Raw genomic sequence first — 17,642 nt, 5'->3', positions numbered from 1 at the left:
CGTCCTTTCGATTTAGCACAAAGATAACAGTATATCAGATCAAAAGCCCCTCTTCCACCCAGTGCTTCAATACTAGATGTCCCTCCGCGAACCTCGCTATGTCCGTCCGGGCAATGATGGCTGCATGGCTGCGCTTATCCCTGTGGATGCACACTGGGTACTTGTGCCATCCTACCTCGTTGAGCGCTGATATCATGGACAACTGGGACGGTGTCAGCCGCATCCTGGAGCCGTGGATCCTCCCAGTGTCCGAGCATCCATCGTGACGCGAGCGTTTTATATCTACAGGCAAGAAGGCGTTAATATATAGCTGTTGGTGATTCCGAATCCGAAAATATCCCCAGATGGACTGGACCACTGCATTGCAGAGAAGAAAAAGCACAGCAATCGGAATTGTCACCACAATGAACAAGTCCACCGGTGCGCTTTCAAAATACGCCCAGATTGACGCCTTCCAACAACTGATACCCCCCGTAGCTTCTTTGCCTGAGAAATACTTCCGCTGGCCTGGAGTAACATCTTCATAGTAATTAGCGTACGTCGCTTGTAAACTGTTCAGATCGGAATAAAGACCTGTTTTGGTAATGGCGGCGCTGTAGTAGGCTGCCTGTAGGTCGTTGATAATGTTCGCGTATAGGACGCGCCGGTTGAACTTCGCCAGGCCAGTCATAAAGACGGAATCTGGATCGGCGAGGATAGACAACAAAGGCCGACCGCTGCCCCGGAACGAGTCTACAGTGAAAAGCTGTCGACCAGACTCGGAGAGAACCCTGGCACCCAAAGCATTCCATGCCTGATGGTGCCACCCGGCGAAGGGCGATCGGACGCCGAGGTGAGGCGTTGCAAACGTCGTGAATGTCTACAGCTGTGTGTCAGTTTTGCCTGACCCATAGGTGTACGAGACAAACCATGGGATCAAGGTCAATGAAGATTCCTCTACTCTCTAACAAGCCGACGGCATATCGCGCCACGAGGCCTCCGATGCTGTATCCCACAACAGAGAGTTTGGTGACGCTGCCGCCCCGGTTCCGTATGGATTCAAGCTCTTCTTCAATTTCTAGAACGAGACGTTCTGCACAGACATCAATGCCGTCGTATGTGAGACTGCCGGTATTCCGTTTGGAATTGAGGATGTGCAAGCGGTGTGCCGGATACTGGGCTCGCAGGGCATTGAAAATAGATTTCATGTGGTTTGGGTTTCCCCATAACTGATGTTGTTTAGTGCCGATTAAGTTGTATATATTGAGAACGAACCTACACCATGAACTAGGACACAGAGATGGTTGGCGTAGTTATGCATGACTTTATAAAGAGCACTTCAACAGATCGTAGGTGTGCGAGAGAGAAGCACGGCTAACCCTGAGAGACATTATATATCTAGCAATAAACTACATCCAACTAGTACGGTAAAGTCCGGCCATACTGGGTGGCACCATGCTCATCCTAGCGATATCAACTCATGCGGACTGGAGAGAGTCCGGTTCAGCATCAAAATAAGATCCTCAAAAAGCCCTTGAGCAACCGCCCCTGGCACCTTCTCAACAGCATAAGCCAGGGTAACCTCCAAAGTATCCTCTATCTGGGTCCAAGAAATCCGGGTCTCGCTGAACGTCCACTTCTGCTCCTCCTGGGCTGGCTGGCTGATTGTATATTCATTTCCCCCGATTAAAATCGTGTCTGCTATCTTCCTAGGGACGTGGTTAATCCAGGACGGGGGTCTGGATTCCTTGGGCCACTGAGTGCACTCATCAACAATTCTGCTGAACCCGTACGTCTCGAAAGGCATGCTATCGACCTGCTGTGTCTGCACCGCGTGGACAAGGTCTACATAGGTCGACGATGGGTCGAGCTGCACCCGTACTGGAATCGGAGTTGAACACATCCCCAGTGCTTCTGCAACTGAAGCATCAACCCCAGCACGACCGGATACGAGATCCGCGAAGACCACGTCGCTGCGTCCGGTGCGTCTTGCCAGGACAAGGGCCCACGCCGACTTCAGTACCGTTGCGCAGGTTGTTCCAGGAGGAGGACTTTCGCCTATCTCGATGACTGCAGGGCCAATTACCCCTGCTCGCCAGACAAATTCCCTGTCTTGGGGCGTGATATCCCCAACGTCTGTCAGCGTTGCATTTTTGAGGAGGCCCTTCCAGTATTCTGAAGCCTCTGCCGTGCGGCTTTTCTCGACTTGGCCCATGTATTGAGAGAACGATGATGGGGGTGTAGTCCGACCGGTCTCGTAGAGGTCCTTCAATGCCGACCAGAAAGACGTGATGCACAATCCATCGTATATCGCATGGGACATGGAGATCAGAATCCGGTGTTCCGACCCTGTGGTGCAAAGGGCAATATACACCAGGGGTCGTTCAGGATCAATGGGTTTGAATCCCTTTCGTTGGATGTACTCTGCGGTCCATTTGGATATTGTAGTATCGGTGCTGGATGACTGCACGTCTGGCTGCACCGGGGCGGGCACGACTCGCTTCCATCCCCCGTCCCTAAAAGCGAAGCCCGTATGTAAGATCTCGATCTCGGCGAGCAGCTTCCTACATGCGTCGGCCATTCGCTCGCCAGCTAGCGGGCTGGCTGCATCCAGTGCGAACCATGTCATGCCCACATCTGGGCGAGCGATATGGTGGTTCAGCATCCATTCTTGCACATCTGTTACGCCGTCCGATGTGGGAAGGGCGTCCAGCTCATTGGGCATGCTTGTTATATATGGAGATAAGGATGCGATGCTCTGATGTAGCAGAATGTCACGGACGGAAAACGACAGTCCTTGCCTTCGAGAAGCGGCAACAGCACGCATTGCGGCCACGGAGTCACCTCCAAGCTGGACGAACTGGTCATAGGGTCCTATCTGGTCACTTGGGAGACTCAGAATCTCGGCGTATACCGCACGGAGCCGTTTCTCCAGCGGAGATAGAGGCCGATGGGCTCTCCTTTGCTCTGGTTTGTAGGCTGCGAGTTGATCTCGGCTCATGCTCTCTATGAGAGTACGTGTTGCCCGCCGGTCCAGTTTGCCGGACGCGTTGACGGGTAAATGATTTGCCATGGGAACAGTATAGTTAGGGACCATGTAGGTAGGGAGCTGTTCAAGTAAGCCAGATCGTATACTCTGGATCAGGTCTGCCGATGATGTTTGTGGAGATTGGAATTCAACCGCTGCCACGAGCACAGGATCAGAGGACGGGTCTGCATCACAGGGCTTTATCAAGTCCACGAACGCATGCGAGACCTCAGCTTGAAGCTGGACAATGCGGTTCTCAATCTCACCAGACTCGACCCGCTGTCCCCTAATCTTGATCTGCGTGTCGCGACGGCCGAGGTAATCAATAGAGCCATCGTCGTTCTGCTTGACAAGATCACCGGTGCGGTACATCCGACTGCAAACCTCACCTGAGAAGCACAGTCTCTGGAGGAAATCCGGACTCGATACAAACGAAGCGGCCGTCTTGCCCGGGTCATTCAGGTATCCTCGTGCAAGGAGAGGGCCCTGAATTAGCAACTCCCCTGTAACGCCCACTGGAACAAGGCGGTTATAATCGAGCGGATCAACCACCCAAGCCGCGCAGTCGGCGATCGGGAAGCCAATGTTAGCAGCGTCGTTCTCGCCTCTAATAACACTGATAAGGGACTCCACACAGCATTCACTCTGCCCGTAGGCGTTGAGCAACTGTGCATGCTCAGCCCATTGTTGCACCACTGTCGGTCGTAGGGCTTCGCCTCCTAGGACAACCGTTTTGACACCCGGGACCTCGCGCGGATCTAGTAATGAAGCAGCTGTGGACGTTAGGTTCATGAAGTTGACGGCCATATCCCGAACCATGTTGGTCAATTCGGGCATGTTCATTCTCTGGTCCTCAGACGGAATGCAAGTACAGCCGCCGAAGACGAGCGTGGTGAACATGTCTTCGATGACGACCCCAAATGTGTGAGAGGCGAATTGCAGTGCACGAGTCTGTTCATTATTTCCGAACTGCGTGCCGTGGGCCCTGATTCCGGTGCAGAGTGTCTGGTGCTCCAGTACCACCCCCTTTGGCGTGCCAGTACTGCCGGAGGTATAGACAATCCACGCTGCATTTTGTGGTGTGACGCCTGAGAGAGGAGGGCTTGACTGAGATGGCAGGCGACGGACACAGCCTTCGTCAACTACAATGTAATCCGTCACATCCCGCAGACGCTCAGCCTGCCTGTTGTCGACCAGGGTTACCTTGATGGCTGCGTCTACCAGAATTGTCTTCAGCCGGATCAGGGGATGCTGTGTGCCCAGTGCTACAACTACACCACCGGCCTGCAGCACGGCCAACATCGAGACCATTGCCCACAGTGACTTATCCATGCAGACGCCAACAGTCACTTCCGGGCCGACTCCAAGGTCAACCAACGAGTGAGCCAGACGGCAGGAAGTCCCCCATAGGGTTGCATATGACAGGGCGCCGTCCCACGCACATACCGCAGGGGCGTCAGGCTGTCGGTTAACCATCGACAGGATGAGCTGATGGACGCAGGAGGTAATGGGCTTGGCCTGGAGAACCGGCTGATTCCACCTTTGGATTTTCTGTGCATCTGCTGGTCTGAAACGATCAATATCGCCAATAGCAATATCGGGCCGTGTCTCCAGCTGGTGTACCATATATTCGAACTGGGCCAAAAGGTTCTCAGCCGTCGGGGGTATTATAACTCTGCTATCGTATCGCATCTCGACATCCACCGATCCGTTAGCATTAACGGTGCACTGCACTGCGAGTGCGTATCCTGGAAACTCCGTCCTGGCAGTGCTAACGTCCTCCAGACCGATTGCCGCCAGAGGATCTTCGTCGCTGCCACCCAGAGGAGGTTGAATGATGATGAGATGGCCTGGGTCCCAATCTGGCGCTAATCCTGGTACAGCAGCCCGGATATACTGCATTCCGGTGTGCAAGAACGGTTTCATCTCCTCAACCTGGCGGGTGATGCTGCTGAGGAGGGCAGCAACAGTTTGGCTTCGGTCATCTAGGCGCGTGCGCACTGGGACAGTGGTTAGAGTTGGCATAGCCATGCTTCCAATGCCGTCGACAGGGACGTCACGCCCGGAAAGCGCCACGACTGACGTCGACTCTGTGCTTCCCGTATAAGTAGCCACTGTAAAGGCCCACGCAGCGCGCAGAAGAGTCGAGACTAGTGGTCCACGATGGGGCACGCTCCGCTGGACGAGTCGCCGTGAGCAGCTGTCGGCCTGGGGACGGTATGATGGAGTTGGGAGTTCGGGGAAACGCGTTAGATGGACATCTCCCAGCTGACTTCTCCAGAAGGTCGTAACCTGGTCTTTATCCTTCTGCTGTAGATATCTTATAAACCGAGTGACTGGGGGTGGGGACTGATGCAATTCTTGCTCCTGGTGAACTTCAGCCAGCATGTTCAGCATCAGCGCAGTCTGATAGCCGTCATAACCGCTGTGATGCTGCGTCCACACAAAGTACATTCCACCATCCGAAGTCCCAGGGCCTATAATCGCAAGACGGTGTAGTGGGGTGCCATACGAGAATGGTAGCGTCTTGTCGATGGACAGGTATGTCTCGATGTCGGTGGCATGGATCCAGTGCAGGTGCCTACGCACCACGGCCTGCAATGGCCCAGAGCGTGCATTATGGTAAACAATCCGTGTGCGCAAGATCGGCAGAGACTGCATCAGTCTGGCCCAAGTCTGCTTGAAACGCGCAAGTTTAACGTCGGTCATTCGGAAGACATTCTGCGCGACAAAGGCTCCCGGCTGCTGACCTGTGACGGCCATGAGACCCTCCTGGAGTGGCGAAGCGGGATAGACGTCCTCTATATCCGCTGGCGTTTCACCACACTGCCGTGCAACGGCCTCGAGCCAGCACGTCTGCTCTTCTGCATCTTCATTCGCAAATCCAGGCCACAGCTCAAAGGGTGCTGGGTCTTCCTCGCTGGCTCCTGGGCCCTGAGACTGTTCGGCAACGCGCGCCAAATCGGATAATTGCGGATTCTGAAGAATATCAGCGACGCCAATTCGGATTCCTATGCGGACGGCCGCAGCAACATGGCGCATGGCAATGACAGAGTCACCACCCAGGAGGGTGAAACTGTCGTAAGGGCCGATGTTTGGTGAACAGCCCAGCAGCTCAACCCAGATTTGGCGGAGGCGATCTTCCATATCTGATAGCGAGGTGCGTCCTTGCGTTGTATCTGATGCTTCCTGAAATGATGCGATCTGCTGACGAGTCATGGCTTCGAGAGTCAAGCGCGTAGCCCGTCTGTCTAGCTTCCCTGATGCATTGAGCTGAAGTCTGGCCACTGGGACGAAATGGGGCACCATATATTGTGGGAGCACGAGCAGTAATTGCGCCTGCAAGTTTCTAACCAGAGTTCGAAGGGCAGCTGTTGGTCGCCGAACTGTGCCCGCTATGAAATCCCCGTCCTCTCCTCCATCAACTACCTCGATTGCAGCCAGGAGCATTGGGTCACGGTCCATGTCACTTAGCACGACGAGATCAACGCAAGCAAGCCTCACCTCCGGTTGAGCACGGAGAATATTACTCTCGATCTCGTCAATCTCAACCCTCTGCCCGCGGATTTTAATCTGCGTATCCATCCGACCAAGGTGAACCAGCGAGCCGTCACCATTCTGCCTTACGATGTCTCCTGTGCGATAGAAACGGCCGCGTGGTGGCATGTCCAGAATCCTAAGGAACTCTGGGTTCCATATAAAGGATACGGCGGTTTTTTCCGGGTTATTAAGGTATTCTCTGGCGAGCTGCGGCCCCTCGACGAGGAGCTCGCCCGGCGTACCGATTGGCGCGAGCTGGTTATAGTTCGATGGCCTGGCCACCCAGAGGGACACATTCAGCGGAAGGCCAATTGTAGAGGCATCGCTTGGGCTATTCATGGGACCGCCCACGGCCACATCAACGCTGCATTCGGCCGGTCCGTAGGTATTCATGATTTTGGCGTGTCCAAGCCACTGCTTGACCACCGCCGGGGAAACGGGCTCGCCGCCCAGCAGCCTGTAGGAGACCATTAGATTAAACAGAATGTTGTACCGGGCCATTTAACTTACAAAGTCTTCAGCATGGGTACATCACTCGGTGTTATGAGAGACGCAACCGTTGGCGTGCAGTTAAGTAGGTTGACTCGCATATGTCGCATTGTCTCAGCCAGGGCGTTAAGACGCTGGGTTTCAGATGGAACGCACACACATCCTCCATAAGACAGAACGGACAAGATATCCTCAATACAATTGTCGAAAGTAAAAGCCGAGAATTGGAAAGCCCTTGTGTCAGACCCAAATCCCACCCGGGCCCCGTGTGCCGCAAAGCTGCTACATAGCGCTTTATGTTCGAGGACTACTCCTTTGGGCACACCAGTGCTCCCAGACGTATACACAATCCATGCTGGATCATCAAAGTGCACGTCCTTGCAGATCCCCCCTTCTGTAGGAGGCGCTGGCAACAGTTCCACCAATGCGGCGTCGACGACAAGCAGCCGCCGCGAGACAACATCCAGTTGTTCGAGGGACTCAGCCTTGTCGGCGCTGACTAGGATGGTTGATAGGTCTGCGTCGATTGTGACATGCTCCAGTCTTGAAAGTGGTTGCTGTGTTGCCAACGGTAGTACAGCACCACCGGCGTTGAGGATCGCCAGGATAGCTACAATGGCCAAACGCGACTTATCCATCGCCATCCCAACCCTGACGCCTGGCCCAATATTGTGGTATAAGACCAGGTAATGGGCGAGCCGGCGAGACGCTGCGTAAAGAGCGGCGTACGAGAAGTCCCCATCCCACGCGTCGACAGCTGTAGCTTCAGGTGTCCTGTCGACCATAATTCGTATAAGCTCGTGGACGCATGCCTCTCGGCCGGTTGGGGGTTTCTCGTTCCACGCCCGAATAGCATTGGCGTCTGCTGGGGTTAAAAGGTCAAGGTCAGCGAGGCGTTGTCCGGTGCCGTGGCTTCGTAGCTGGTCAGTAGTGTGCTCAAACTGCGCCAACAGGGCTTCAGCTCTAGGCTGAGGGAGAACATGGGGATCGAATCGGATGTCGATGTCCACGGCATCGGGATGAACCGTGCAGTCCACGGCCAGGGCGTATCCACCGAAGTCCGGACTCTCTGAGTTTTCTGTTATGGCTGGGTTGATCTCAAGTCCGATGTCCTCGACACCGGGGCTGTCATTGCTCGACACAGCCGGCTGGATGATAAACAGATGTCCTGCATCGAAATCGGATGGGAGACCAGGCACGGCATGGCGAATCCAATGCAGGCCTGCATGGGCGAACGGGACCATGTCCTTGGACTGTCGGTCAACAGATGATAGAAAGTCACCGACTGCCTGCTTCATATCCATCTGTATCCGTACAGGGACAGTCGTGATGGTCGGTCCAACAATATCGGCGATCCCGGGGACTGGAGCATCACGACCACTCAGGGCTATATTGACGATGACCTCGTCGCTGCCGGTATACGTGGCCACCGTGACTGCCCATGCTGCCCTCAGCAGGATGGGTGTTGGAAATGGCGTCCCACTCTTACTGCTCCCCGAGTGAAAATGCAGCCGCTTCCTCACAATACTGCTGGCATGTGGCTGATATGCTGGTGACGGAAGTTGAGGGAACCGAATCAGTTTTGCGTGCTCCAGCTGCTTCTTCCAATATTCAGTCATGGCGCTCTCATCTGTCTCCTCCAGGTACCTGATAAACCGCGAAATCGGAGTTGGAACAAACCCAGTGTCCTCCCCTTGGTAGATCCGGACGAGCATTCGCAGTACCTGCATTAAGGACCAGCCGTCGTATGCCGCATGATGCACCGTCCAGACAAGATATTTGGTAGTACCGTCTTCTATAACAGCCAGATTGTGGAGCCAGACGCCATACCCAAAGGACCTTTCCAAGTCCTCCGCTAGATACTTACTCAGTTCACACGAAGCAGACCGACAATGCGGCACATTCTTGGTAACGACCTGCAGCGATCCCCCTGCTGCGTAAACAAGACGTGTCCGGAGTATTGCGAGTTTATGGCACAGTGCCTCCCAAGCAGACTGGAGGCGATGAATGTCGACCTTCGGTCCCATGCGGAACACCTGCTGCGCAACGTACGCGCTCTTCTGCTGCGACGTGATGGCCATTAAACCCTCCTGCAATGGCGTAGCAGGGTATACGTCCGCAATCTGCTCAGGTCCCGCGATATCCGCACACTGCTCGGCCACAGCGACTAGCCATTCCTGTTTATGTCGTGGCTCCAGGTCACGGAATGTATCCCAAAGCTCAAAAGGCGCTGGGTCATGAACAGCTCTGTGCTCAGTTCCCACCCGTGCCATATCAACAAGACCCGGATGCTGCAGAATCTGGGAGACGCTCAGGCGCATGGGTATCTGCACCGTCTGGGCCGCGGCGACGAGCCTCATGGCTGCTACGGAGTCGCCGCCTTGATGGAAGAAGTCGTCGTTCATGCTGATTTTGTGGCTTTCCTGGAGGCCGAGGACTTGTTTCCAGAGCTGGCTGAGCTGTTCCTCCGACTCGTTCAGCATGCGGTCTTCTTCGAGGGCACCGCTTTTGTCCGGCGTAAGCGACGTCAGTTGCTCGAACGTGAGCCTTTCAAGTGTAATTTTCGTGGCCCTTCGATCGAGCTTGCCCGATGCATTCACGGGGAGATTCATCGGTATTAAATGTGTCGGGACCATATACGGAGGTAGGGCTTTCTGAAGCTCGCCACGGAGAGCTTCTAGGTGTGTGCCCTGGTTGTCCTCGCAAGCCTCAATAGCAGCGATCAGTATCGGGTCTGCGAGATCTCGTACTTGGACGTATTGGACACACGCAGCCTTGATCCCTGAGTGCAAACGCACAATATGGCTTTCAATTTCGCCAACCTCTACGCGCTGCCCGCGGATCTTGATTTGATTATCTACACGACCAATATACTCGAGCAAGCCAGTGTCCCGATCCTGTCGAACAACATCGCCGGTTCGATACATGCGGCGTCCGGGGGGCAGGTCCAGTGAGTGGATGAACTGCGGGTCCAGCACGAACGCCGTCGCCGTCTTATCTGCATCATGAAGGTATTCTCGAGCAAGCAGGGGCCCTTCAATAAGTAACTCACCTTCGGCACCGAGGGATACAAGAGTATCATGGTCTAGCAGACTTGCAACCCATAGGCGGTTCGAGACGGGCGAGCCAATTTTAGACGCATTCTCCGCACAATCAATTGGACCATTTATGGCAGAGAACATGGAGCATTCGGCTGGGCCATAACCATTGAATATCCTGACGCAGTCGAGCCACGGCCTGACATGATCAGGACTCACTGCTTCGCCCGCTAGGACGAGAGTATCGAGGGACGATGGCACGCTCTCGGGACTAAGCAAAGAAGCCACAGTAGGCGTGAGGATAGCGAAGGTCACTCCTAGCTCTTTCATCGCTGGTGCGAGCCTATCTGTCCGGTCCGTTTCCGACGGTACGCAAACGCACCCCCCAAATGCCAAGGTAGCAAATATCTCCTGGATGCTGAGGTCAAATGTAAAGGCAGAGAACTGAAGCATCTTTGTCGAGGAGGTGATGCCGAAGCGAGACCCGTGGGCCAGGAGGCCCGTACACAATGCCTGGTGCTCTAGCACAACTCCTTTGGGGATTCCAGTACTGCCAGATGTGTACACTACCCATGCTGCGGTCTGCGGCTCTGGCCGGTCTGATATAATATCCAGAGCCGGAAGAGAATCGAGAAGTCTGGTGTTGGCAATGATAAGATGAGTGATCAGGCCTTTCAACCGCTTCGCCTGCGGTATTTCGACCAGGGCAACGGAAATACCGGCATCAGCGATGATATTGCTGACTCGGCAGTCAGACTGCAGGGTAGGAAGTGGTACAACAGTGCCTCTGGCCATTAGAATAGCGACTATTGATATCACGGCGAATTTTGATTTCTCCATGCACAGACCAACAGACCTCTCAGGGCCAACCCCAAGTTCGACAAGATGCTGTGCCAGACGGCCAGCAGCAGTGAACAGTTTGGAATACGTCAGGTCACCGCCTCTTGCGCAAACTGCCGGGGCATCAGGGCTCCTCGTCATCTGGGCTTCCACCAACTCCACTAGTGAGGCTCTCGTGGCACTTGGTGGTTGTCCATTCCAGTTCAGGAGTTGCTCCTTGTCCTCTGGACTAATCACGTCAAGGGTTCCAATGCAATCATTCCGGCTGGCAGCGGCTAACTCTGTGTCGGCCAAATTATAGACTTGCAGTTGATGTGTAACATGTGCCAGTTGGGACAGCAGCCCCGACACTCGCGACGGAGAGAGAACTTGCTTGTCGAATCGCATTTCTATAGTTACACCGGCTCCGCTCGCGTGCAGAGTGCATTCAACGACCAGCGCGTAGCCTTCAAAGTTCCCTCTCTCGGCATCCAGCATCTCCAGACCCAGCACCTCCACGGACCCGATATCCTCGTCGCCCGGCTGCACAAGAAACAGGTGCCCCGGCTCGAATTCGTGGCCTAGGCCTGCTGCCCGCTGAATATTCGCCAGTCCAAACTGAGTGTGTGGAGCCATGTCTTTCGCCGCATTGTCCACTGAATCAAGAAACGCCGTGATGGGATCCATCCGGTCTATTTTGATACGGCAAGGAACAGTAGTAATGGTTGGAGCAACCACGTCCTCGATCCCAAATAGGGGCATGTCACGTCCCGACAGAACGACTGCAACCATCGCCTCGTCACTCGCTGTCTGGCTGGCAACTACCACAGCCCACGCTGCTCGGAGCAGAATGGCTGGCGAGACCCGGTGCCTCCCATGCTCCAGCTGGAAGTGGTATCTCAGTACACCATCGGCGAAGGGCTGATATGATGGCGTGAGGGGTTTTGGAAACTTTGTGGAGTGGGCATTCCCCAGGTTCCGTCTCCAGTAAGCGTCGCTCTTTTCCTGGCCCTCATTCTTTGTCGGTTGCCCGAGATAGCGGATCATGCGGGGGATCGGGGTTACAGCACGCAGGGCATCCGTAGCTCGGCCGTGATACACAGCCGCAAGCATGTTGAAGATCTTAACGACTGTTGGGCCATCGTATGCTGAGTGGTGAGCTGTCCATACAAAGTACCTCTCCGGCTGATCTTTGGTGGTATCTTCGACAAAGGCGAATCGATGCAAGGCGGTTCCATAACCAAAAGATGCAGCCCGATCCTGCTTAACGAAAGCTATGAGGTCGGATGCCCTCGTCCACGCAGGAGGAACCCGTGTCACTACCTGCACAGAGCCTGAATCACCTGTGTATACAATTCGAGTTCTCAGAATTGGAAGCCATTGCGACACCTTGGCCCAAGCGTCTTGGAGACGTTTCAAGTGTACATTCGCGCGTAGACGGTAGGCTAGCTGCGCAACATACGTCTAAGGCGACCGGGTGGTGGCAGCCATGAGACCTTCTTGTAAGGCTGTAGTGGGATACACATCTTCTATCTCACTGGGGTGGACGTTGCACTGGATGGCCAAACTCGCTAATCGCGCTCTCTGATCCTCGGCACTCGCAGAAGGGAACCCCTTCCACAAGCTGAATGGCAGAGGGTCATTGCTCGCGACCCTCTGGTTCATAGAACCGTGTCCGTCAACGACTCGCGCCATCTCTGACAATCGTGGGTGTTGGACAATTTCGGCAACAGACAGGGATATGCCTGTCCTCCTAGCAATCCCTGCCATGCGCATAGCTACAACCGAGTCACCTCCAACGTGCCTGAAGTGCGTATCGCCGCCTATATCAGCTACGGGGCACCTAAGCACATCAGCCCAGATTACCTGCAGTTTCCTCTCTGTCTCGGTTGATATTGTGGCCCGGCCTGCGACTTGTTTGAAAGCTCCTAGCTGGTTTCCTGTCAAGGCTTCAAGTAACGCGCGGGTTTTTCGCCGGTCCAGCTTCCCTGAGGTGTTCATGGGCAATGATACAAAAGGCACATAGTGGGTCGGCACCATATACTGTGGAAGACAGTCCACCAGCTGCGAATCCAACCCGTGCAATAAGTCTATCAGAGCTTGGGAAGGCTCACAGATATTCCAGGGCATCGAGTCACTGTTCTTGTGAGAAGGCGCTCCATGCATATCAATAGCGGCCATGAGCATCGACGACTCCGACGGAGCATTTCGTAGCTGTACTAAATCCACACAGACCAGTGGACGCCCGGTGAGCAGCTGTGATATACGACTCTCAATTCCTCCCACGTCCACCCGCTGTCCCCGTACCTTAATCTGCGTATCCCTACGGCCCAGGTATTCCAATGAACCATCTGCAGTCTGCCGAACCAGATCCCCTGTGCGATACATGCGTCTCCCAGGCTGTAGCCCTAGCATTGTGACAAACACCGGGTCCGTCACAAACGCTGCTGCAGATCTTTCTGGATCATGGAGATATTCACGCGCGATTGAGCCCTCGATTAAGAGCTCCCCTACACCCCCGATGGGGGATAGGCGGTTGAAATTATCAGCATCAGCTACCCAGAGCCTGTTAGCTGCCGGGAAACCAATAATCATTGTGTCCTCCACGCGAGTCAAGGGCCCGTTGATCGTCGATACATGCGAGCATTCGGACGGACCGTAGGCGTTATACAACTTTACACGCCCATCATCCAGCCACTCTCGCACAACCCCCGGGCTGAGCGCTTCTCCCGTCAATACTAATGTATCTAGGAGAGGAACATCTTGGGGATGAAGCAGTGAAGCAACCGTTGGGGTAAGGGATGCGAAATTGACTTTCATATTCGTCATGACCAGGCCCAGGTGATCAAGCCGTTGTTCTTCTGATGGGATGCAGACGCAGCCGCCCACAGCCAGCGTTGTGAAGATGTCTTTGACGCATACGTCGAAAGTGTGCGCTGAGAACTGCAGGGCCCGTGTCCACGGACCCATGTTATAGCGGGCTGCTTGGACCGCCATGGGCGAACAAAGGGTCTTGTGTTCCAGGACAACAGCCTTGGGCACACCTGTGCTCCCAGAGGTGTGAACAATCCAGGCTGCGTTGTCTGGTGATATTCTGCGCCCCATTTGTTGAGTCGGTGTAGGTGGTCGACCCTGACCGAAATACTTATCATCTACCGTAACCGTGTGTGCTACATGAGCCCCCAGCCGTTTGGCATGGGATGGATCAGCTATCAATATCGATATATCCGCATTGCGCACAATCGTCTGGATATGAAGTGGCGGATGCTGGTTTCCCAGAGGAAGAACCGCGCCACCGGCTTGCAGAATTCCCAGTATGACCACAGGAGCCCAACGGGATTTATCCATACACACGCCAATCCTGTCCTCGACCTTTGCACCGAGCTCGCCAAGCCTGGCAGCCAGTTGGGAGGCGAAGTCGCACAGTTCACGGTATGTGAGTTCCCCATCCCAGGCGCACACAGCGACACTGTCTGGCTGTCGGTGTCTGGTGTGCCATACAAGATCGTGGACGCACTCTTGCATCAGCGGGTACGGGCTTTTATTCATAGCAATAATTTCCCCTTGGTCTCGCGTAGTTAGACCCCTGAATCTAGACCAAGGCTCGTTCGTATGCCGCTGCACGAAGTCCATGCTATCTATAAAAAGCTGCAGGACATTCAGTGCAGCATCTCTCGAGCAAACCGTTTCCCACGTGGTCAGTCGCAGTCCCAGTCGCTGCTTCTCGATGCTGATCGCCAGCGTGTAATTGTACTGTCTTATCTGATTAGCCTCCCTCCATATATATTCCCAGTAAGGATTGTTGCATACGTCTGTGGGAGCCTCCCAGGACACAACCTCAACGGCAATACCGATCCTCTCCAATCCCGCCTCCGGCATGCCTCGCTGGAAGGAAAGCAAACAGTCACCAAGCTCGCGCACCGAGGGGCCTTCCATATCCTGGTTGCCGTTCAAGCTAGCCCCCTGGTACGGTAGGCTATCCAGGTAGTCCGCGTGGGCGCATTGGAGAGCTTCTGCAATCGTCGTCTTGCTCCCGAGCTCCACACAAAACGGAATTGTGTTGACGAAGTTCCCTGCAGCACCCCTCAAGTCCTTGCTACGCTTATGGCGCCCTGAGGCCGTGTAGGAAAAGCAGACGTTGTTTGACCCGGTATAAGAGCGCAGGACGAGCGCAAATGCTACCTGGCAAGCATTTGCTAGGGTCGCGTTGGACTGCTCCGAGAAGGCCTGAATGACCTCTGGAGTGATAGCAATTTCCTTATCAATTGTGTACAACCCCGTAGGCGGTTTCTTGCCTCCGGTGCCGGTGCTACTGAGAAAGCTGCCTTGTGCCTTCTGCATGTATCGGGTCCAGTACGAAAGAGCCTCAGGCGATGTATCAGGTTGTGCACATAGGAACTCGGCCGGTTGCATGGGCTCCGCTGCAGGACATGTCCCTGATAAGAATGTGAATAGGTCTCGCATAATAATCTCGATTGAGACGCCGTCGATTAGCGCGTGCGATATTGAGAGGTTCAACAACACTTGATTGTCCGCCTGCTGGGTGAGAGAGAGCCAATGTGAATAGTCGGAGCTGTACCCCTCGAAGGCTGCCTTTGCCTTTGCTGCTGCAGATATGCTCGTAATGTTGATTTCCGGGTCTATTTCTCTTGCCACTACCTGGTCGAGCCTTCCAGGACGGTCGACACTGTTGGCGAATTTTGTTCTCAGGGCAGCATGTCTGCAAACCACCGCTTTCCACGCTTCCTCGACCGTGCTGGTCGTCAGCAAGACTGCCGGGTTTACAGAGGCGATCCTGGCCGTAAGCTGGAGTTGATATTCCCGGGGTTCAATGGCTTGACGAGCGACCATATTCTCTTGCATTGGGGAGGCAGGGCCGATTGCGTCTATCTCAACATCTTCGGGAATATATCCTCGGGGCGCATCGTTAACAGCCATATCCCTGTTGCAGAGTTGTTCATGAGGCCGCTGTGACCTTCCAATCTGATCAATCAAGTCTCCCAAACTATGGGCCTGCAGAATCTGAGGGAGATCGACCTCAATGCCCGCTTCATTACAGGCACCCATGAAGAACACGGCTGTCAGGGAGTCCCCCCCGAGTGCCAGCCATGTTCTGTGCAGTTTAGTTTGAAGTCTCTTTGGTGGGATTTCCAGAGCGCTCGCGGCGAACTGGTGAAGCTTCACCTTCACCGCGGATGACTCGTGATCCAGATTCGCCATTGATAACGTTGTGGAAAGTGAAGCAGATAGTTAGGCCTGTCGATTTAGTTACAATGGTTCCGATCTAGCTGTTCTTCAGGGCTGTACTATCTATACCATGATGTATATATCGTTACTAAATGCAGCTGCCAATTTCAATACCCGTTACTGATTCCACTACACTGTCAGATTTCGTGCGAGTCTTGGACTATCGTAAGTGGCACCACGGTGGTGCCATGCCAGGATGCCTTCAGCTATAGACTGATACTCCAGTCCCAGCTATTCGTTCCAGTGATTCTCAAGAAAGGTGCACCCGTCCGTTATCCAAGGCTCCTCCATAGCCAGCGACGCATCAAAATTATGCTCCCCAGGCAGCACCGACAGTCTCTTCTGCACCCCCGGCACGATCTGCTCTACGCGTCGGACAAATTCGATTGAACAACTAGCAGGAACCTACGGATTTCAGCCAACCGCTCCTTGAGATTTTATTATTGTGTATGTATCTTACCACTGAATCACTCTCCCCATGAACCACCCAAATCGGCGGACACCATTTCCTCCTCTCAATAACCGCCAGGGCATCAAGTCTTGGGTCAGGCCTTGCCATCATCATCCGCGGCAATCGGCCCTGCTGCAGAATACAAGCGACAAGCCCCCACATCTCCAGGACATCCCCGGCAGTCCGCACCGTACCCTTCGTCCGCTGAACATACGTCCGGATGATCCCCTCCGCTTGACGCGGCGGCGGCGGCATAACCCCTAGAATTGGCCTTGGCCGCGCTGTCCGCAACTCGGGCACATCGTAGTACAATGGACCGTATAGAGATAGGACTGCTCTGACAGGGACGTCCGGACGCTGCATCGCGGAATGCAACGCGAGGCTCCCCCCTGCGCTGTGCCCAGCAGAGATGACGCGGTGGACGTCAGGCCAGTGGTCCCAACAGTCTGATGCGGCAATACCAGGTAGGGAGTGTAGAAACCAGTTCCAGAAGGCGTGCATGTCGTCCATGATGTCTGCGCCCGTCGCCTCAGGCAGGAGACGATAATCCGGGGCGATGATCATGGCGCCTTTAGCTAGAGCAAACTCGAGTAGCCAGACTGGCCACCATGGTTCGTATAGGCGGTCCCCAACAATGAATCCACCTCCGTGCCAGTAGACCAGGACGGGGGCGGTGGTAGGGGCCCGTTTAGGGCTGATATCATCGGCTGCGCGTCGGGGCGTCAAGACCGAGGCCTGGATTTGGTGCTGCGCGACTGTGGTGTAGACTATGTCTTTCTTTTCGAACGCAGCGAATTTACTGCGTGAGGATGTCATTATTTTGTCGAGTAAGGGACTGCATTCAAGTAGTCTCGCTTGTACATTGTGTGTTCTGGTGTTTTCCGCTATATATATTTGCGTGGCGCCACCACGAAACATTGAATGCGGTATACTGGAAGGTGCTTGACTTTGCTCTCCTTTGTTCGGACTACCAAATTGACATTGTTCTTTTAGTTTTCTCGTTCTTTAGTATTCCCGACGAATGGCAGCTCTTGGACTGCTGAGTGGCACC

At 54.5% G+C, this 17,642-nt stretch overlaps 4 protein-coding genes across 4 annotated transcripts; all 4 read right to left on the bottom strand.

Moving 5' to 3' along the window:
* Positions 1-34: 34 nt before the first annotated feature.
* APUU_31766S (lipase ROG1 family protein) lies at positions 35-1,187 on the bottom strand (the record flags this gene model as incomplete). Its single annotated transcript, XM_041703006.1, has 3 exons — positions 35-519; positions 574-859; positions 909-1,187. 3 exons carry the CDS (start codon positions 1,185-1,187, stop codon positions 35-37), a joined length of 1,050 nt encoding a protein of 349 aa, XP_041555735.1.
* A 251-nt stretch (positions 1,188-1,438) lies between these two features.
* APUU_31765S (non-ribosomal peptide synthetase) lies at positions 1,439-12,006 on the bottom strand (the record flags this gene model as incomplete). The annotated part of the gene is made up of 2 exons (XM_041703005.1): positions 1,439-7,004; positions 7,058-12,006. The coding sequence occupies 2 exons, from the start codon at positions 12,004-12,006 to the stop codon at positions 1,439-1,441; spliced, it is 10,515 nt and encodes a 3,504-aa protein (XP_041555734.1).
* A 351-nt stretch (positions 12,007-12,357) lies between these two features.
* Positions 12,358-16,113, bottom strand: APUU_31764S (non-ribosomal peptide synthetase; the record flags this gene model as incomplete). Its single annotated transcript, XM_041703004.1, has 2 exons — positions 12,358-14,646; positions 14,704-16,113. The coding sequence occupies 2 exons, from the start codon at positions 16,111-16,113 to the stop codon at positions 12,358-12,360; spliced, it is 3,699 nt and encodes a 1,232-aa protein (XP_041555733.1).
* Positions 16,114-16,371: 258 nt separating this feature from the next.
* On the bottom strand, positions 16,372-17,509 carry APUU_31763S (alpha/beta hydrolase; the record flags this gene model as incomplete). Its single annotated transcript, XM_041703003.1, has 2 exons — positions 16,372-16,545; positions 16,601-17,509. The coding sequence occupies 2 exons, from the start codon at positions 17,507-17,509 to the stop codon at positions 16,372-16,374; spliced, it is 1,083 nt and encodes a 360-aa protein (XP_041555732.1).
* Between the last annotated feature and the right edge of the window lie 133 nt (positions 17,510-17,642).

The sequence above is a fragment of the Aspergillus puulaauensis genome, chromosome 3 (genome assembly GCF_016861865.1).
Source record: "Aspergillus puulaauensis MK2 DNA, chromosome 3, nearly complete sequence".
Lineage (NCBI taxonomy): Eukaryota > Fungi > Ascomycota > Eurotiomycetes > Eurotiales > Aspergillaceae > Aspergillus > Aspergillus puulaauensis.
Note: the sequence above shows the minus strand (reverse complement) of the source record. Positions and strands in the feature narration are given on the sequence as shown.